Source organism: Rousettus aegyptiacus, unplaced genomic scaffold (assembly GCF_014176215.1).
Source record: "Rousettus aegyptiacus isolate mRouAeg1 unplaced genomic scaffold, mRouAeg1.p scaffold_m13_p_4, whole genome shotgun sequence".
Taxonomy (NCBI): domain Eukaryota; kingdom Metazoa; phylum Chordata; class Mammalia; order Chiroptera; family Pteropodidae; genus Rousettus; species Rousettus aegyptiacus.
The window spans coordinates 123,636,921-123,659,661 of NW_023416307.1; the positions used below are offsets into that span (position 1 = coordinate 123,636,921).

Sequence of the window (22,741 nt, forward strand, 5' to 3'; positions counted from 1 at the left end):
GAAACCTAAAATTTTGTCGTGATGAAATCCTTTAATATGTTACAATTATAGATTCTTTTTTTCTTCTGAATATAGATGTTCTTTTGGGTTCTCTCACTGTAGATGGCAGTAGTACATAAGATATATTGATTGAGGGCAGAAAATTCTCTAGAATGAGATTCAATTGTTATGTGATTTTTATAGCCTAAATGTAATCTATTGTCAAAGAAACCACATGATTACATTTAAATTAAGATCATCTAGTTTTTTTAAGAGGGCAGAAGACTGAAATTTAAGGTAAACATTCATTTTCCTTATCAGATCAACTGAGTATTAGAAATAATTGCCTCTAATTACCTTTCATTTTAATTTGGGATTTTAAAATTAAGCTTCAGTTTTATAAAGCATGTCTGACTCAACACTTACATAGTTTTCCTATATTCAGTGGTTTAACAAGTTCTGTTGACTTTTCCTTGGGTTTTGTTTCTTAAGACCCAACTGTCATTGTCCTAATTTTAAGAACTCATTGCATCTCACGTGAACTTATTTTTCCAATTCAAGACTAGCATCTCTCCGATTCATTCATTCAGGAAATGTTTAAGGACTTACTCTGTACCAGGCCTCATGCTAAGGGAAGGGAACAGAGTATTGCTAATCACTCTCAGATCAGAAAAGAATATCAGCTAAAAATCTTAACGTAGAGAAAGAAAAAATAATTGAACATAGCAGCAATTCATTTCCAGTCATTCTCAATAATGGTAACCATTTTTTTCTTATCTCCTGTTTCTCTTCCAACTTTCCTTTTTTTTTTCTTTTACGAATCCCTTTAAATGAGGTAAAACTGAGGCTATAGGCCACTATAAAAGATAAAGAAAAATACCTCCTTAGTAATAATACTGCACAAGTAATGCAGTCTGTTTCAAGGATAAATCGAAACACTTAGAATTCCTTTGTGAAGACTCCTGCTGTAGGAATAGAACAGACCAGAGACTGATGAAATACTCAACTTTTCCTTCGTAAGCTGTCACACTGAGGGTCACCATGATAGAGAACATTTGAATGTGTGGTGTAGTGATTGGTGAAAACTATGTCCTTTATATTGTAGAATATTTTCTGACTGGATTTTATGTAATCCTGTCATTGAACAGAGAAGCTATTTTTTTTTTCCATCAAGTTGGGTCTTCTGTCTCAGTTCAGTAAATACTTATTGCACCTTTCCTATGAGAATTGTGCTAGGCCCTGCAAACATTCTCTTTATCCTTAAAGATCTTGCATTGAAATGGAGGCATGGATGTGGGATGGGATGCATGAAGAGGTAGGAAGTCCAAACACATTGTCTAGTATTTTTTTTTCTGTCAGGCAAGCTTCTCAATAAATGTCTTGTAGTTCTTGGCAATCAGAATTCTCCAGACATATGTCAGTGTTTATTATCTTCTGTTTTCATTTCTTTAACTATAGAAATAACTTACTAAAATTATTTCTTAGACATTTGTGTGTAGTAATATCTCCCTAGCCCTAAAATGGCATAATGCCAAACACAAACAGAAGGTAACTAAAATTCCTAAATATTTAGTAAATGAATAAATGTTGATTAGACTTTACTAACTCTGAACTGAGTTTGAAATGCAGATGAATCCTTCTCTTTGGTTCAGTATGGAGCAAGTTAGCAGCTAACTTTATGACTTGACTTAGCCCCCAGCTGCAGTAATAAGTTTCATTTGATCAGGGAGATAAAAATTAATTAGCATTTTGAACTACATAAGACAGTAGAAATATAACTATTTTTTTAAGACCTGTCATTTAAAAATTATATGTGCACATAGATGCTTTTCTCTCTTGATTGAGACTTAAACAAAACCTTACCATTATGGACATTTTTGAAAGTATACAAAAATAGAGAAAACCTCTGTGTACCTGGCAACTCCTTCAACAATTATTTGCAGAGAGACAGTCTTGTTTCATTAATTCTCCCATTCATTGGAGTATACATTCCCTTATTTTCTTGATGAAAATGTTTTTAAAAAGGTTACTAGAGTTCTGAATTGTCTTTGTATTAATTAATATAAACATTTTTGGGAAAAGACATGTTCAGTTTATTGATGAAAATTATACGACCTGGAAAGCAATTTGGTAACACATACCAAGAAACTGTTTTTAAAAAGTCCATATCCTTAGATTCATTAATTCCTTTTCTGGAGTCTATCTTTAGGAAGTAGAAATTAAGGCCAAGGTCATTGTAGTAAAAATGTCTATCACAGCATGTTTATAATATTGAATAATTGAATATCCATCTGTATCTAACAGGGAATAATAAATTCACATGAGAGAATGTTTTACTATCTTTAAAATGTCTTGGAAGAATATTTAATAACAGAAGGAAATACTTTTTAAAATATTAAAAGATACAATTACATACTATCCAAATTATTTGTATAATTAATAATTAGTATAATATCTTCGCATATATTTTGTACTGTGAAGATCTAATTTGTTGTTACCTCAGTTCTGATAAATCAGGCTTGACTGGATTTAGGTTCTGTAATTTCAAAGAAAGCTTTTTATTGTTTTTTATTTTTAAAACATTGTCAGTTGCCAGCTTAATCCTTCCAAATTGCTCTTCGCTTGCTGAAACCTGCATTATGACCTGATGTCAGTATTCAGGATACTGTCCTTTAAGATGCTAGGATATATATGAATCAAAGGTATTGCTGCTTATATTTTATATTATTAATATTAAGTGCATTTTTGGCAATAAAATTTCCTCCTTGTATGTAGGTTAGCAGTCAACATTATTTTGTGCCTGTAGATTTTTCCTAATAACTAAGAATATCATTTTCTTTGTCTCAACTTTACAGATTATAAGCACACCACAGAGACTAACCAGTTCAGGAAGTGTTCTGATTGGGAGTCCGTATACCCCTGCACCAGCAATGGTTACTCAGACACACATAGCAGACGCTACTGGCTGGGTCCCAGGGTAAGAGTGTTGTTACAACTTACATTTTTAAAACATTTTTTAAAAAGTTTGGACCTTTATTCCTCCTGATGTTGTCTTTTTTTCTTACTTTATAGTAGTCTAGTCCTTAAAAACTAATGTGTTTCCTTTAAAATCACCTATTTTATTTTACTTCATGTATTTGATATAAACCATTCAAGGTACAACCATTCGAAAATAAAGAAAAACAGTGTAATAACTTGTACCTGACTTGATCTCCTGACTTTTTCCAACCCTGAAAGAGAACTACTTTTTATGATTATGACACTAAGTTTCTTTGGAGATGTCATAACTATATATTGTTTTAACAAACATAAGAAAAGAGTTATATATTGTATTGGCTATACTTAGAATTTCCCCCATGAATTCTTGTTTCCTTAAAAACCAGAAAGGAAGTAGGAAAGAGAGGCCAAGTATATTAAAATTTTCATTGAGTTTTCTCTTGATTCTTTTGAAATACTGGGCAATTAAATCAATATCCCTTCTATGTTACTCAGTTGCCATTTCAATATTAAATCTTCACGTTTTATCTTTGCCTATAAAATACATTTACCCAGCCTTTCTCCAATGCTTATCATTTTCATATCTCATCTTTCCATAAAAAAAAAAAATAGTAAAATTAATGACCAAGAACCTCAGTCTGTCACTTTAGAGGTTAAATGGTGGTATACTGCGTTGCTAGTTCTGTCTGACTTAGAACTGTGTCAGTTTAGCAAGCAGACAATAAATGTTAGTTAAGAATCTCCTTGCTTCAAGGATAGTAAATGAATTAATGAAATTATCCTGGCAAAGTGTTTTAAGCCATATACATATTCCTCTACATACATACATGTGCACACACACACATATATATTACATACATTAGAGACAGAAGAGTTTCATATGTGTGCATACTTTAACATTATCAAATGAGATGAAATAACAGAATCACCTATATGTAGTTCCATGGCCTTGGGTCATTCCTATGAACATTCTTATGTAGATGTAAAAGTTACCTTGGATTTCTGCACAGCCTCAAGAGATTATGACATGAAAGCCAAGCCTACGCCTGTAGTTTCTGCGCATTTGGAGATGACCAGGGTTTTGGTATTTTCAGCCCGAGCCAAGCTTTACATTGGGGTGGTCTGATTGTCTAGCGTTTTCATAGTTAGCCATTCCAGAGTAAATGAAATGTTTCTGTGCCTTTTCCTTTGTAAATCTACCATAGCTTCCTCCCTAAAAATTCATCATGTGTATTTCACACTTTGTGATTATGTTGTGATTTCTTGGTCTTTTGATAAAATTCAAGTTTTTATTTTATGGACACATCTTTTATGTTTGCTCGTGTGCTTGGTTATGTTCACTGTGAAATTAGACAAGTTATAATAAATTATTCATAAAATAAAATTGTTTATATATGTGTTCTTTTTATGCTCCTTTTTTTTTCAGTGATAGAAAACGGTCTAGAGAATTTATAGACTCTGATTTTTCAGAAAGGTGAGTATAATTCTGAGTTTTTTTTTTGTTGTTTGTTTGTTTGGGAGATGCTACTGCATAACGGGCTCGATTCTCAGACTCTAGTTTAAGTTGGTAACATGCTTTTCTTCACATAACTTTAACTTTATTGAGTTTCTACCATTATTTCATACCACGCTGAATATTCTGCTTCACTTATCAATGTATAAATTTATCCTAATTATATATATTTTCAAAAGAAATTATTCCGTTAGTAGATTGGCTAGTGATAGTATGTCATTTAGCCCCCTTTCTCCTTTTGGGAGACAGAGTACGTCGTACACCACATTACCTCAAATGCCCAAAGTTTAAAAACAAGTTTTAGTGAACACATTTAAGGTCATAGTAAATTTTTGCTTTCTTAAATAATATATCGAGTATAATATAACATTTTCTTAGACTATTAGGACAGTGTTTCTCAATTTTCAGTGTATATCGCAATCACCTGTGGTCTGTTGAAAAAAATGTAAATGCCTACCTACTGAGAAATTCCAGTATTAAAAACTGTCACTTTATGGTCATTATTTGAACTTAAGTTCAGTAGTCCATGTAAGCCATCATACTAGGTATGACATTAATGCTGCATTGTGAAAATAAGAGGCATAATCTTAAAGGCCGTTCCATTGTATAAGATCGTTACTATTTTAAATAAAACCTTGCAAGTTTTGCTTTTTAAATTTTATTTTTGAGTCTTAGATTTTTTAATTCCTATTTTCAGTGGTGTTTCTTTGTCTTTTCATCTGCTCTCAATTATAATAGTTTTGTCTTTTCTGTTTTTTCAGTTTGCTATCTCTGACTTGCTGTGCACTGAGGGACTAGATGGCCAATTGTGTTAGAATTCAGTCTAAAATGAAAATGAATAGGCTCTGAGTAAGGAAAAGAAAAAAGGACCTTGAAGCTCTATATTAAAAATGTGTGTGTTCTTGCATTTACACGGGCTCTGCTTTAGTTCCTTGGTGGCCTTTGTTTCTTGCTTCTTGATTCTTAACTGTTTTGAACACATAAAATCATGTCTGAGGAACTGCTGTATCATATAGAAATATAAAGTAAAATGTTTTCTTCTTTCTAATGGAAATTCCTCTTTCCAGCTCATACTGATCTTTCTGTGTGTTTACCCTTGGGAAAGATAGCAGTACAAGTTCTTACAGATGTATTTAACAGTGTTTAAGTCCTTAAAATTGGACTGTTTGTTAGCTATGATTGGTGGCACCTATCTACGACAAACAGTATAAATACAAGATTTTGTTTACACCCTCCTTCATAAGAAAGAGACTGCTAAAGACCACATGTAAAAGTGCTAGATTAAATTTGCTGGTATACCCATTGTCTCAAATTTTCCTTGGTGCATCTGGTTCTATGACTTGTTTTTTTTTTTTTTTTTACTGCTTTTTATTATTCTCATAACTTTTCTGTAATGAAATCCCCCCCCATCAAACCACAAAGATTGCTACATGCGGTTTTTGTTGTTGTTCTTACAAATCTTTATTTTCCTCTTATTTTATTATGTTTTTCTGTAATGCCATGAAAAGTCTGTGTTTCACCTCTCCCAAGTGTTCAGGTTAAAAAGCCAGCTCTCAGCCCAAGATTAATCTTTATCTCTTCAATACCTTATAATGTTGATTTAGTATTACATGTAAGTATTAAAATTAGATTTTCTCAGAGATTTCTATATCAGCATATGTAGATATATACAAGCTTTTTATCCTCGTCTTACTGCTTGACAATACAACTTTAAGTATGTTTTTACACAGCTATTCCTTGGTCAGTGTCATTTGCAAGAGCAAGGTGGTTTCTGAAGAAATGGTTTGGTGGACAAAGGATTCATTGAAAAATTCTCATTAGTTTTTCCTTGTACACTGATCCTAGATTTCCTTTGAAAGAGTTTACAGAAGGAGCTGTGAGCACTCCTTTTCTGGTCTTGCCTGGGGTTTTTGATGCTGAAGTTTGTTCACTTTCTCTTTTTACCTTTGCACAGAATCCGATGGTATCTTTTAAATGCATCTCTTCCAAACAGATCCTCTTTTCACTTTGGGAAGGAGGTCGTGGGTGTGCCTCAAGTAGTGATGGCAGCCTATGAGTGTTTTTCTTTATTCTTGTCCTAAATGAATAAGATTTAGCACAATGGCATTTCATTATTCCTTAATGCTCATTTAATCTTGATATGTTTTTTCTCTGGGAATACAGTTAAAACTTTAAAATAACCTAATATAATCTAAACTATAATAAACTAATAATCAAAATGAGTATAGTTAATATCTGTACTGCTTCATTGTTGTTTATGAAGTTGTTCATTCATTCAACAAATATTTTGAATATCTGTTAAGTATCGCTGTGTTCTGGGCATTGGAGAGAAAAGTCTCTGCCCTTAAAGAGCTGGTGAGGGATGGAGCACGATAAACAAGATAATTTTAGACTGATAGGTGGTATGCAAAAAAATAAAGATGGTTTGTGGATTATTGGAAGGATGGTAGAATGGTGGCTACCTTAGAGAAGCCCTCTCTAAGGAGACATTTGAATGCAAAGAAGTCAGACATTTAAATAGCCTGGCGAAGTCATGGATTCAGGGATTGTATGCAGAGGAAATGGTAAATGCAGAACTCCTCAATGAGAAACCAGGCGTGTTTGGGGGAGCACAGTGGCCTGGAGATAGTGAGAAGGGCAGAGTGATATGAGATGAGGATGGAGAGGTAGGCAGGGATCCGATCATTAAACACCTTATACCTCCAAAAGGCCTCGTACGTCATAGTAGGGAATTTGGTTTCTATTCTAAGGTGGGTTTTTAGCAGAAAAATGACATGATCTAATTTACACTGGCTCCTGAAGGGAAAATAGATTCTAAGGAGACAAGAACATAAGTAAGGAAATCAGGCTATTTCAGGGAGCAGTGGTTTGTCAGTGAAGATGGGAGAAAACTGAGTTAATTTTGGAGGTAGAAACAACAGGATTTATTGAAAGGGGGAAATGAAGGATGGTTCGTGGGTTTTGTTGTTGTTGTTGTATGAACAGCTGGGTGAATATTGATGCCATTTACATTTACTATTGTTAGGAGTGGGTTTGGGGAGGGATTAAGTTTCGTTTTAGACACATGACATTTAAGAAGTTTATTAGCTATCTAAGTGATGATGTTATTAGTAGTTGGATCTGGAGTCCCGGTCAGATTCAGGTTCTATGATGAAGTTGTATATTTTCAAAAACCAAAAAACACTGAATGGAATTCTTTGCTCGAAGAGAGCAAAGAATACAGAAACAGAAGCACTGGGGTGAAAAATTCGATTCGAAAAGTTGACTTTGAAGAACAGGCAAATCCATAGAAACAGAAAGAATAGTGGTTGCTAAGGGAATGGGGAGTGAGGAGTGACTGCCATTATGATGAAATTAGATTGCAGTGATGGTTGCATAATTCTTAAAACCTCTGAATTGTCTACTTTAAAAAGATGAAGTTTGTGGTATGTGAATTATATTTCAATAGAGCTGTTATCTTTAAAAAAAAATAATAAAAAGGACTTTGGATTTGAAAAGGAAGGAGGGACACCTGATTGTCTGAGGTTGGCAAGGTAGACATGCTGATAAGTTCATATGTGACCTCTCCCTAAGCTATAGACTTACACATTGAATTATTGAATATATCTATTTGGATGTTCTACAGGCATGTCAAACTCAACATCATCACTGCCCAGTAGAAATGTCATGCAAGCCACATGTAGTTTTTAATTTTCTAATCACCAATTTAAAAAGTAAAAACCAACATGAAGTTAATTTTTGTAATGTCTTTAATTAATCCAATATATCTAAAATTTTCTATTTTAACATTTAATTAATATAAAAATTATTCATGACATTTTACATTCATTTGTCATCCAGGTCTTTGAAATTCAGTGTGTATTTTTCTTTTACAGTATATCTCAGTTTATACTCCCCACATTTCAAGTGCTCAGTGGCTACATGTGGGTTATGCTTAGGGTACTAGACAGGGCAGATGGGGAGGTTTAAAATGGAACTCATGGACTTGTTCCTATCTCCTTGATCTCAGCAAGTGACCCATCTTTCTTGGAGTCATTCTCCTAGTTCCCTCTTCCTTACCATCCATATTAATCACTCAGTTCTACCGATTTTTACCTTTAAAATGTTTGTAAATCCATCTCTTCTTATTCATCCGTACCGATTGCCCCCATTTCGGGACTCATCATTTCTTGCCTGGGCTGTTACAGTAGCCTCTCCACTGGTCTTGCTGTCTCTGTTTCTTCCCCCCATAAATCTATTATTTTGCAGCCAGAACCTCTGCATAACTGAAAAATGACACCTTGCCCCTCTCCCACTTAATACCGTTTACTAGTTTCACATTATTTCACTTATAGTCTGTGACCACGATAAGCACATAGATGAGTCTTTGTGAATGTGGAGGAACAGAAAGTAGATACCTGTCCTTATCTCATTCTTCTGAAAAGTGCACTTATGCTAACTGAAATGTGTCAATTTCTTAATGCACATAACACAGTAAACGTGTAATTTATAAATGAATATAATTATACTGATAGAACATCATCAAGTCCAGGTTTCTTTGCATGGCATTTAAGGGCCTGGTCCTTAATCTGCCTTTCTGCTTCTTCATCTTTTGCCTTGCACTTTATATTCTGGTAATATTGCACTGTTGATTAACAAGTCTCGTAATATTTATCATCTGTTTAATCTTCATGTGTTTACTGCTGCTGCTTCTCCTGCCCGGATGCCCTTCCCAGATTCCTTCACTTGACTCTCTTTTTTGTTGTTGTTGTGGTAAGAACACCTGACGTGAGACCTGCCCTCAACAAATTTTTGAGTGTGCATTATCATTAACTCCAGGCACTGCATTGTACAGCAGATGTCTAGAACGTCCTCATCTTGCAGAACCGGAACATTCTACCTGTTGAATAACAGCTCCCCATTTCCCCATTCCCTCCAGCACCTGGCAAGCACTATTCTACTCTCTGCTTCCATGAGTTTCACTATTTTAGATACCTCATATAAGTGGAGTCATGCATTATTTGTCCTTCTGTGACCAGCTAATTTCATTTAGTGTAATGTTCTCCGGGTTCATCCACGTTGTCCCATATGGCGAGATTTCATTCTCTTAAGGTTGAGTAATATTTCATTGTATGTATATACCACATTTTATTTATCCATTTATCCCTATGGACATTTATCTTGTTCCATATCTTGGCTGTTGTGAATAATGCTGTGATAAACATGGGGGTGCGGAAATCTCTTTGAGGTCTTGATTTCAGTTCTTTTGGTATATACTCAAAAACTGGATCGCTGAATTATTTTATTTTAAACTTTTTTGTAAAACTTCCTTACTTTTTTCCACAGCAGCTATACCATTTTACGTTCCCATCAGCAGTGTACAAGGGTGCTAATTTCTCCACACCCTCATCGACCCTTTTTTTTTTTTTTTAGGTAATATTCATTCTAACAGGTGTGAGGTAAATACCTCATCATGGTTTTGATTTGTGTTTCACTGATTAGAGATGTTGAACATCTTTTCATGTGCTTATTGGCCATTTGTATGTTTTCTTTGGAGAAATGTCTATTAATGTCCTTTGCCAATTTTTTTAATTGGGTTATTTGGGTTTTTTGTTTGCTTTTTGATTTGTTTTTACTATTGAGGTGTAGGAGTTTCTTAGATAATTTGGATGTTAACCCCTCATCAGATAAAATACAGGGTTTGCAAATATTTTCTCTGTTAAATAGGTTGCTTTTCATATTTTTGATTGTTCTCACTTGGCTCTTACTCCAGCAAGTCTTCCTCCTCTAGATGTCCCTCTCCCTAATCCCCACAGAACGCTGTGAATAATTCCGACTCAGCACTTACCGTGCTATGTTGGAATTCTTTGTCATTATATGTCTATTTTGTCTCTCTCCCATCCCCTAAGACTCATATTGAGGGAAAGGATTTTGCCTCGATTATCATTTTTGTACTGCCAATCACTAATACAGTTCTTAGCACAGAGTTGGCACTCAAATATTAATAGAACTGAGTTGAACCCCTGAGATTCTTAATGGTTAAGTTATCAAAGTTTAGTCCTAAGCATTAATCAACTTAAAATAATTGAAGATTTAGAATCATTATTAATGCCAATGACCTCTGTTTGAAAATTGAGTAGGTAACTTTTAGGTGAAAAAGAACTGTAGCATACATAGAGTACAAAAAATAAATATTGACCAGTATAGAAACTCTTTAAAGGTAGAGTTTTTGTTCTTTGCAGGGATTTATTCCCAGTGCGTAGAACAGCACCTGGCACATAAGAGTAAATAACTGGTCCGCAAATATTTGTTGAATAAATGAATGCTATGCCTAAGGAAACACTCTAGCTTCATACTTTACTAGACCTTTTAGGTAAAAATTAAGTTTAAAACATTTCCTCATCCCTAATTAAGTTAAAATATACCATTTGAAGCAAAAATTAAATTATCTTCTTACATTCTATAGGTTTGTAAAAGAAGTCTCTAAATAAGTATAATGGAGAATAAATGCTTTTTTCCCCCTCTTTTAGTAAACGAAGCAAAAAAGGAGATAAAAATGGAAAAGGCTTGAGACATTTTTCAATGAAAGTGTGTGAAAAAGTCCAGCGGAAAGGTACAACATCGTATAACGAAGTAGCTGATGAGCTGGTATCAGAGTTTACCAATTCAAATAACCATTTGGCAGCTGATTCGGTAGGTAGATCATGCACTTGACGTTGACTTTGATGAGTTATGCAACAGTGTACCTCCTTGGGCATCCGTGTCATCAATTTACTTACTTAGAGAAGTGGAGATACCTCCAGCTTCTCCTTTAATTGAGGGTTTCATATTGTCTGGAAATTTTTTTTATTGTTGATTTTTTTTTTTTGGAAAGGATTCTTTCATCATTTATTTCAACATAAAGATGAACAAGAATTTCTAAAATATAATTTGGGGGTTTATAAGAGAACATGTATTTGTTAACATACTTTTTATGTTTGAATGACTAGATTCTTTTCTGCATCTTTTAGTGTTTCTTCTATATCGGAATTAAAAATTTTTATCCTGTTTTTAATTGTAAAAATAATATGTAATCATGTTTATAAAAAATTCAGTTGTACCAAAGAATATAAAATTAAAGATATTTCCATTCTACCACAGACCCTAATCTGCCTCCTGAAAGGCAATATTCACTATCACTATCATTCCAGAAATTCTTTATGCATACACATAATAAATTTTATTTTAAACACAAATTTGATTGTGCTTTACATGGTGCACTCTTAATTTTATTTTTTTTACAGCGTCTTGGAGATTTTGTTTTAGCACATATAAATCATTCATTTTTTTTTTAATGGAGATAAAATTACATACAGAGAGGGTTACATACATGTCCTAAGTGTAAAATTAATTTTTTTTCTTATTTATTGTGGAATAGTTTACATACAATAAGATGTATTTATTTGAAGTGTAAAATTTGGTGAGTTTTGACAGTTGTGTGCACCTGTGGAACCACCACTATCATCAAGATACAGAATATTTACATCACTCCCAAAAGGTTCTTCCTGCCTTCTGTAATCCATCCCTCCTTCTCCCTCTATCCCTAGGCAACTGCTGATCTGTTTTTTATCATTATAAGTCAGTCTGCATTTTATTTAAATGTAATTATATGTACTCTACAACAATACTAAATAATAATAATTCCAGTCATATCGAGTATAGCACTTGATCTTTGTGGAACTATTTATAGCATTTCAACCTTATATCGTAAAGAATTTATTTTGAAATGACTGGATTTTTATAATTAATTTTTTAAATTAAAAACCTATCTAAAATGGTTGTTAAATTTAATAAAATTCTAGACAGTTTCCTGAAAATTTAGCATTTTTCCACTGATAGTCATGAATGAGATTAGTGAGAGTTTGGTGGGGGGCTTGTTTTGGGTTTTTTGCTTTTGTTTTTTATTGTCTTTGCAATTTTGATTAATAGTGTTATGCTGGCTTTATAAATTTAGAGACTTTAAAATCTTTCTTTTTATTACAAGTTTAATAGCATTAGATATCTCTTTCTCTTCCTTGTAACTTTATGGAAATCACTTCTGATACATTTAGGCCTATGATTTGGTAGAGGGTAAAGTTTAGATAGCTTTCTCCATTTCTTCTTTGGTAATTATCTATTTAGAATTTCAGTTTCCCTGAGTTTGGTATTTTATGTTTTCCTATTTTCTATTTCTATTATGTTTTCTATTTCATCCATGTTATCAAAATTATTTGCAGTTACTTTTCCCAAAGAACCATCCCTTGGATTTGTTTATACCAAACTCATGTTTTGCAGTTAATTTCTTTTTTTATCTTAATATTCTCTTCTTTTTCCTAAAGTTTTGTTTTTCTACTCTGTAGACTATGATGTATACTTTATTTACTTTTATTATTTTTGTGCAGTAATGAAAGTCTTTATGACTCTTAAGATTTGTACACTGCTTTGTGCACTGCTTTGGATCCCATTTGTTCTGATACGATGTTATTCTTCAGATATTCTGTAACTTTAGTTTTCATTTCCTCATTGACCTAAGAATTGCAATGAAAGAGTTATTATAGTTCCAGGCAATATAGAGATTTTTGTTTGTTATTATGAATTTTTACTTTTATTACCTGTGATCAGAGATTATGAGTCAAACTATTTCTGGTTTTTTTTTGGAGTGGGGGGGTGGATGGTTGATTGCGTTTTTCCCTGTGAGCCATTACATGGTGATTTTGTTTTCTTGTAATATTCTCTGGGCACTTGAAAAAAAAAGTATATGGCATTCTGAGTGAAAGCCAAAGTACTCAAAATGATTTGCAAGCCCTTATATGACCTGGCCCACCATTACTTGTCTGATCTCATGTACCATACACCTCCTCAGTTACTACACATTTTGTTATTATGCCAGATATGCTCCTTATCAGGCCATTGCATTTGTTATTTCCTTTGCCTGGAACACTCTTTGCTAGGGATCCATGTGGTTTCTCTCTCCCCATCATCTAATTTTCACTCACATGTCACTGTAGTAAGTCATTTCTTCTAAGCACTCTTCAACATCTAGTATACATTTTTACTAAACCTCCCCATCTCAACCCCAGGATATAAGCAAGAGTTGTTTTTCTTTCCTATGTTATTCACTGCTGTTATTTTTCTGATAATTTAGAAGTTTTATAGTCTGTAGTTCTTTCATGGGTTATCTTTAAACTTTAAGTAACTTCAATATTTTGTTTCTTGTTTTACCATCTGTAGACCTGTTGATTATGGAGAGAAAAAAGAAACGAATATGCTTATATTTACTCTCATGTCCCATTTTTCCTCTCTACCACAGGATTCAGATTGAATATATGAGTGGTAGTTGTTAAAAGAATATTTTCATAGTTGTTTTTATGACTTTAAATATATTGTGCTGAAAGCGCTATTATTACTTCATTCATCTGCTTTGAATAGTTTGAATAGTTTATCTGTTTCGAATACTTTATCTGCTTTGAATCCATACCCCTTCCAATCAAAGATGAAGAAATTAACAGACCTACCTCCTTGCTTCCTCCTGATATTTGTTGTTATATTTCTATAATGTCAGGATTTCTAATATTTACATTTGGTTCTATAACTTAAATCTCCCATTTATTTGTTTAGTTCTACATTTAAATGGGTTTAGTGTTTTCCACCATCCTTTGCTGTTATGGCATTTGATTGATTGGATTCAGTTCTTAGGAACTACTCATCCATAATAAGATAAAAGGCTTTTTCTACAATATAAGTTAACATGGCTTCCTTCATTGAGAAAGTCATGCTACAAAAAAAATTAAAAAAAAAAAAAAAGTCAGCTGAACTAAGCAGTGTGCTTTAGTTCAGTGTGATGACATTTTGTGCAAGCTCCCTATTTGCATTGTGGACTAGTAACAGTTTGCGGAACAGCATTAGTCCATAGACCACATTTGAGACTCACTATTTACATAGAGAGCTGAAAACATGCATCCTTGACGTTTTAAAGTCTAATATCCTCCCATACAATGCAAGGACTTAGCCCACTTTAACTCCATTACCCCTTTCTGCTATATATACTATTATTGCCATGTATTTTAGTTCTATATATATTCTAGACTCCACAAGATATTATTATTTTATACAATGAATATTAGTTGAAATTTTCCTACATATTTACCTTTGAGTTGGTCTTCATTCCATCCTACATCTACAAGCTCCATCTTGGATTATCTTTCTTCTCCTTGAAGAAGGTTCTTTAGTATTTTTTAAATTTACATCTACTGGCAACATAATCCTAAATTTTAGATTGTTATCTTTTAGAGTGTTTGAAAGTATCTTTAATTCATCTTTACTTTTGAAGGATAGGTTCACTGGGTATAGAATTCCTTCAGCACTTTGAAGATATTACAATATTATTATTTCAATATTTTAATATCCTGTGACTATCTTAACCCTTAAAATTTATCACCAATAAAAATATGTTTTAGCAGGCTTATGACCAGAAGAACATTAGACGAAGAGTTTATGATGCTTTAAATGTGCTAATGGCAATGAACATAATTTCAAAGGAAAAAAAAGAAATCAAGTGGATTGGCCTGCCTACCAATTCTGCTCAGGAATGTCAAAACCTGGAGGTAAGTGAGGCAAATCTGTTTATAAATAGTAACTTGCTTTCAAAGTCATTTTAATTTAGAAATAGTTATATAATATTAAAATATTCCTAATTGTTTATATATCCTGTGTCATTTTTTAACAGATTTTTCTGTGTAGAATTTTAGAACTGGAAGGAACTTTAGAGACGTGTAATCTGACTGATATCCCGAAGAAACAGGAACATAGAAATTAAGTGACTTGATTTTTCCTGTTCCTTAGAAATCTTTATTTTATTCTAATTAAATTCTGAGCACTCAAATACTAAAATTTTGGTGATTCATATAATAGGACTAATATTTTATTTGATGTAATACTTGCTGTATGGACCAAAAAAATGGGTTAAGCTGCCTGTTTATTTCTTGTGTTTAAACTTTTACTTTTGATTCTAAAATCAGTGGCAACGGAATGGTATTTCTCCCTTATCTTTATTAGAGTGGTTATGATACATTTAGAATGTTCAGCAGTTATGTGAATTTGGGGATGGTGCCTGCAAAACCATTTTGTGTTCCATTGACTTTGATCATTATAGAAAATCTTTCCTAAATGAACATGTGCCCTGGCATACTGTTTCCAAATTGGTTTGATATAATTTTACTCTTGCAGCCATAAGGGGGGTATACTGAAGTTAAATACAGCTTATGACGATAACTGTGGTTGATTTCATATTTTTCTCAGTCTGTTTTTACCCCCAGCAAATCAAAAATAATTTGGTATCATATTTGTGGATGGAGAGAGGAACCAGAGATTCATCAGAAGTTATAGAATAGTTCTTCATATGTTACAATGAAAATGTCCTCTTTCTCCTTCTAATAGAGTGGAATTTGAGGGTCATTTTAATTACCAGTAATATTAAGCTAATAACAAAAGACTCATGAGCAAAAATCTATTCACATCTACTATGTGCTTAACCAAAGATTAAAAAGACAAAATTTCTGATCCCAAGGAACTTTCATTCTAATTGAGGAGAAGGAAAATGTAAGAGTTACTAAAATGTGATTACTACTTATAAAGGAAGTATGTACAGATTCTCTGGAAAGGGAAGTAAGGAGGGGCTTTACCAAGAAAAAAAGTCTCTAAGCTCAGTCTTGAGGGAGGAATTTGCCAAGTGGTTTAGGGCAGGGAGGGCCTTCCAGGCAGAGTTTCTGCAAGAGCTGAGGCATTATAAAGCATGTCCACATCTGGGTGTGGCCAGAGAACAGGCAAGGAGAAAGGGGATAGGGTTCTGAGTGTTAAACAGTTAGGACCTGATCCTATAAACAGTGGGAAGCTATTGATTATAAGTAGGAAGCCTGATAGGATATGTTCTGCAAGATCACTCTCCTTGAGAGTTAGAAGCTGAATAGGAAGATGAGGAAAATTGAGGGAATGGATTAGAGATGGCCTGAGTTAAGGCAGTGGCAGTGTGGTCTGAGTAGTGTTTTTAGAAGTAGAATTGGAACAGCTTGGCCTGGTTGAATGTAGAGCATGAGGGGCATGTAGGGACTTGGCCTGTCATAGCTTCAGATTCAGGGTGAAACTCCTACAGATCTTTTCAAATCTAAGAGACCACACAGGTTTTACAGTCAGTCTTAGTAATTTAGGATTGAAGTATGGTGGTGGTTAAAGGAACAGTGAGAAAGAGGAGACTCCTGGTGCAGACTAGAGTAGATGGGAAGCAAATAAGGAATACTCTCTTGGAGAAGACAAGAAAGATGTCTTATTTGATATCATTGACTTTTGCCCAAAGAGATAGTGAGGAGCTCATTTATAAGGAAATTCAGATCCTAGTATCTGTTTTCTAGGTAATTGTAAGAGTAAGGAAAATAATAGTTGTTCCAAGTGAGGAAATTGTCCCACAAGCCTGTTTCTTGCTACAAGTGGGAACTGTATATTGAATGTGTAAGCTATCTGTAGTAGCAGTGTGCCCATTTAAAAGTCAGCTAAAATAGAGTATACCAATTTTATAGCAATTTTACCTCAATAATAAAATAAATAATAAATTAAAAATTTAAAAGAAAGGGAAAGAGAAAGAGAAATGTGGCATGGTTTAATTTCTCTTATCAGGGAAGTGATATTTACACAGGTGAAACAGGAAATTACACAAGATAATATAGGATTAAAAGTTAACTTCTATATGATCAGGGCCAAGTATATGGAAGCATTAGAGGTCCTTTGCACTATCTGGAAGGAGAACATTAGTACTGAAAGTTCTGCTGAAGATTTTAACCTGGGGTATAGTGGGAGGGTTGAGAGCCTGAGGTAGAATAAAGAAGAGGAAAGACCAAGAGGTTAGAGCGAGATGTGCTAGTAGTGGAAGGCAGGGTGACAGTGTGTGGCAGGGCCAGGTAGAGCAATTGAATTTTCACCTGTCAAACTGGTCATTTTCTCTTTTTTCAACCATAATATCTACTAGTTGGTGATAGTTTAAGAAAAGTTAACTCATGAGAGTGCCAACTGGCAAGACTTTTCTGGAGAAGACTTTGTCTCAGAAACCCCATATACTATGTGTTTTCCAACAGGGTAAAAAATGCAAATGAATGAATGAGCGAATGAAATGTAAAGTAAAAATAAAAGTCAGTTAGTTAAACTGAGATCGTAAATGAGATCTCACTTTATTCTTGGGGTTGCAGGGGGTGGGGTGGTTAATACAGCAGAGCAATAGTAGAGTCTCTGGAACAAGGTGGTTTAGGTTCTTGCCGTGCACTAGCTGTGTGACCTTGGGGTGTTACTTAACACTCTGTGCCTCCATTTCCTGGATAACAACAATACTTACCTCACACATAGGGTTTGGTGAAGATGGGCTTAGATACGAGGTATAAAATACTGAGTTGAGTGGGGCACATAGGAATAGCATTCACTAAGTGTTAGTTAGGTCTGACTCTGTTAGAACTAACATACTAAGTATTCATTAAGCAGATGAATTTCATTACTGATAACATTTCACTGTCTTCCCTACTTGCTTATCCCAACCAGTGCCTCCTAAAGAGGTGCAATTTGCTTTTATTGATGTCAATAGTTAAAATAGGTTGCATTTCTCTTAAGAAAATTCTTGATATTTCAGAATTGGAGCTTGAAAATGAGCAGCACTTTATACTCCATGTATGTTCATGTTATTTTGTTACCTGTGTTTTAAAGATAGAGAAGCAGAGGCGGATAGAACGGATAAAGCAGAAGCGGGCGCAGCTGCAAGAACTTCTCCTGCAGGTAAAGATGCTGGGATGTTTTTCTTTATCTTCCCTACCTGGATTCTGCTTCTTTGCTTGCTTGCTTTTAAAGTCAGTGTGTTCTACTTTGGGTACCTTTGAGTAGTGTCCGGTGAGACCACACTGTAGGGCAGCCTCCCCCACAACTGAGCTATTGGCATCTACATGGTCCGTCTTCAGCTGATTCTCTCTCTCACCATCGTCAGGGCTCCACAGCAGCTCACCTGCCCTGTGTGTGACTTATGTTATGCAACAGTTTACTTTTGACGCTTATCCTTACTCTGAGCAGAAACTATTAGGAGTCTTTGTGTGTATTTTAGCCCTAATTTGGAACACCAAAACGTAAGGCTAGTTAAATTTTAGGCACATTGAATAAAATAATCAAAACCACTATAATACTAACCTATCAATAACAGAATAACATGAAGTGATTCATAAGCTTTGTAGACTTACTAAACCTTAAAATGCATTTTTGTTTAAAAGAAAATTAAATTTTATTGTGTAATAAGGATCTCTATATTTATACTTTTTTGGATAATTGCCTCGAATTTGAATGAGTTTTTAAAAAATATGGTAGAACCTTTATATAAAATTATGTGAAGTAAAATCCCAGAGTAGATGTACCCTTTTTTTTTATGCTTTTGGTAATTGTAGTTGATGTAAAAATTCACTCTGAGCTGTACAATAGGGAGGGACATTTTCAATCCAATCAAAAAAAAAAAAAAAAAACTTTGTAAAATGAGTCAGAGCCTTTAATAAGCAGATTGTCTTTATTTGAAAAGCTTTCCACCAATCATAAAATCAACTTTGATGTGAACAACTATAGGTCATTTAATTTTTGGTATCATCTACTTCTCTGCAATAAAGATAAGCAGTAAGTTACCAAATATTGTAGCAAGTTTTTTCCTAAAATACTTACTTCATTTAATGGACGTAGTATGTTAAATATTCTTAAATATTCCAGATTTTCCTTTTTCACTTTCTAGATGCTTACAGCTGTTTTTCTTTCACATTCATGTACAAATCAGAGGGGCAAAAGAAGACCATTGAGCCTTTCCAGAGATCTGTGTCTGATCTGAGAAGGAAGTGTGGCCGGGGGCAAGGAGTAGCAGCGGAGGAGAGCTATTAAGCCCCGGGGATGGTGTTCCCTCCTGATTAGGCCATTTCTTTTTTTTCTTTCTGTGTTCTGTGTCTGCTTTTCATAAAATTCCATGGGACCTACCCAAGCAAGGAGCTACTGCTGGAAGAGGGAGGCATTTTATGTATTTTTTTATATTGGATTTCCAAATGAGGTTTTGTTTGAAGAGAAAGTTCTGTAGCTTTCAAACAAACAAACAAACAAAAAACCCTTGCTTCTCAGATCATTCCTGCAGTTCATTCCTGCATCTCCTCCTTCTAGAATCCCGCCGGCTTGTAGGACTGGCCTCTCGTCCCCGCACAGTCACCTCCTTCCCCTAGCTTGCCTCTCTCTCAGCTCTGTCCCTGCACACTTAGCTGCAGTATTTCCCTTTCATCTTTCAGTCCCTAAACCCCTTGCTGGGCCTCCCTCAGATTTCCTCAGAAGTCTCAGGGAACATTTTGGAGCTTGATTTTTGGCGTATGTTATTTAAAAAATCTGCTCCTTGGAATGCCTGCCTGCTTGTTTATAGAAAGAATGGTGCTGAACAAGATCGTGCTCATATATAGGAAGGAGACTTCCCCATCTCTGGATGGACAGCACCAAGCATGAAGTCAAATATTTTTCGCCCTGCTTACCTTTTGTATGATGAACACGGTATTTTTTTAAGTCTTAAATTTCTTTTCCTCTCAAACCAAGATCTGTAGAAGATTTCAACCCACAGACAACATAGCTGTCAACATTTATAAAAGCAGGTCTCTCTCCATATTGAAATGAAACCCAAAGTAGAATTGAAAACGGCTACTTCTGCTCTTCTGATAGACATATTGGCTTATTTCCTCCCAATGTTTTGTTTTTCTTTCTTTCATCAAATAACGTTGATGAAATTGTCATAGAAAGTAAGTTAAACAAGTTATCCCTGAACACTAATAATTTGCCATGGTTAAGCTAGCTTAATTTTTTTTTTCGCAGTTAATGTCACAATTCACTGACATCCCATGGCATAGGTAAGTTTTACTTAACATGCCATCACATTTCTTTTACCCTTAATATCATCGAAGAGGATATTATAGCTCTAGAGAATCCAGATAACCCTATTTATATCTATACAATGTCCCTTCAGCCCTTAAACTTTTCCCAGAGCAAAATGTCTGAACACACCAAAAGCGGTTCAACCTCTGAAATAGATGTTAATGAGCCTGGAAAGAACAAAAGCCTAAAGGAAATCAATCAAAGGGCAACAAATAAGGCGACCAGTCCAAAACCAGTGGGATGCAAGTTTTCTCTTTACTATCGAAATAACATTATATATGTTTTAACTGCTCTCTGAAACATATTTGATATTATTAAGTTGTACACAATATTGAACAGTGAATCATAAACATATAAGAGCTCTGACTTATCACTGTTTGTATTCCCTTCTATACCAAGGCCCTCCCATGGCTTTAAGGCCACAAGGCTGGGCAGAGAATCAGAGGATTTCCCAAGGTGCTTTTTAAAGTAGAAAGGAGGAGAAGCTGGGCTGAAGTATTTAAACATAGCATTCTTTTCTCAGTTTTGCAGTTTCAGCATATTTTTCCTCAATATTAAGCGAATTAAGCAATAACTATAAAGTAGCCTTATTTCTTTAGCAGCAGAACATAACAAAGAAGTGTGACGTAGGTAATGTTTGATAGTGAGACTGCTAGTGGTAGTTTTTTTATAGTGATTTTCGGACACACTGTTGGGGCCAAAATAAATTAGTGTTTCTTCTGTTCACACATTTTAAAAGAGTAAACATCCACTTTCCAGGGAGATAGCATCCAGCTCTTTTAAGATGATAACAATCTTAAACTTTAGTTAAGGCCTAAAACCTAAAAGAAGCCATCCTAGGATAAGGTTGCTGAAACAGAAAATAAAGTCATCACTACTGGGTGAGAAGATGGAACCAGTTGATAAAAGGGAATAAATGGCTCTGACTTCAGGAGCTTTTAAAACCAGTATCTATTTCACAAGCATATGAAAAGCTTTAATTGTGTATGGTCTTTCTAGCTGTGGAATTCTATGATCCATATGTCAAATTAAAAAGGGGTGGGGATCACCTTCTTTGGCTTTTGAGTAATGGTTATAACTAAAAGTAGCAGCAAGACTCAGTGTAGAGATTCAGGCCTTGACATATCTTATCATCAGTGCTAAGACTCAGTTTCCTTATCTGAAAGACATCAAGTGCGGAGAGGGCTGGGCCACATTCCAATCTGCGCCCTAAGGATGCTTAGAAGTTCCGTGGAGGAACTTAAGGGGTGAATGAGCGCAGAGCTGGCAGGGCTCATGCCCCCGGCTCCTCAGCAGCCAGCCAGAGCAACACTACTTTCATCTGTTTTATATAGTGAGTGTCCCATAAGTTTCATTTGAAGAAGGGCTTCTATGGCTTTAAAAGTTTGCATATCATTGGGCTTAGACAATCTAAAAGATGTATTCAACCCTAAATTTTTGGGAGTCTGTGTTAGAGAAATAGGAAACATAAGCTCACTTGGCCTCACTTTCACTGTATCACTCGCTCTAAGAAGAGTCGCAGGTGCCACTGGGCTCTCTCAGATTTACAAGATGCTCTTCCTATGGATAATGGAAATCATGAGCTCCCTGTTTACATTAGGATGATGTTAGACACCATTTAAATGTATGCTTTTCCCCTGGATGTTTATTTATTGAGTCGGATCATTCTAATCTTTTTTCTATAATGTTTAACTTTAATTCACTCATAGGTGGAAGCCCTATTTAAACTCTCTAATTTTAAACTACATTATAAGCATATTTATCTTAATTCATTTAATTCCAAGTCACTTCACATTAAAAGACTATAATTTTTTTTATTTGATCATTACAGCAAATTGCTTTCAAAAACCTGGTACAGAGAAATCGGCAAAATGAACAGCAGAACCAGGGCCCTCCAGCTCTGAACTCTACCATTCAGCTGCCGTTTATCATCATCAATACGAGCAGGAAGACAGTCATAGACTGCAGCATCTCCAGCGACAAGTGAGTGCAGAGCTAGGGGAAGATTGCATGCTGGCTTTCTGCTAACAGACACCTAGCATTTAAAATGAAGAGGAGTGTACGTACTTTACTTCCTGAATTCTACAAGGCTGACTTCCTTGGGGCACATGAGATACTTTTTCAGCATCGAGTGCTGTCATCGACTAGTACGTCCTCCGTCACCCCCCTTTCGCAGCGCTCAGTCTCATGGCTGGCACCGTGCTGCCTGCTGCCTGCAGAGTGGTACCTGGGCCCTAGCCAGGATACACAGTATGTGCGTGCGTGTGGTATAACTGGGCAAGTAACTGCAGTAAGGTCAAC

General features: G+C 34.8%; 1 protein-coding gene across 5 annotated transcripts in view; it reads left to right on the plus strand.

Annotated features, from left to right (window-relative positions):
* The window catches only part of TFDP2 (transcription factor Dp-2), a 144,819-nt gene that overhangs the window by 108,159 nt on the left and 13,919 nt on the right, over positions 1-22,741 (plus strand). For 4 of the 5 annotated variants that reach the window (XM_016141869.2, XM_016141872.2, XM_016141874.2 and 1 more), the window contains 6 exons: positions 2,835-2,956; positions 4,403-4,450; positions 10,999-11,161; positions 14,944-15,090; positions 18,224-18,292; positions 22,272-22,423. In XM_016141869.2, the coding sequence (XP_015997355.1) occupies positions 2,835-2,956; positions 4,403-4,450; positions 10,999-11,161; positions 14,944-15,090; positions 18,224-18,292; positions 22,272-22,423 (701 nt within the window). The remainder of the gene's footprint in view (positions 1-2,834; positions 2,957-4,402; positions 4,451-10,998; positions 11,162-14,943; positions 15,091-18,223; positions 18,293-22,271; positions 22,424-22,741) is intronic. The other variant, XM_016141870.2, reaches the window with a different exon arrangement.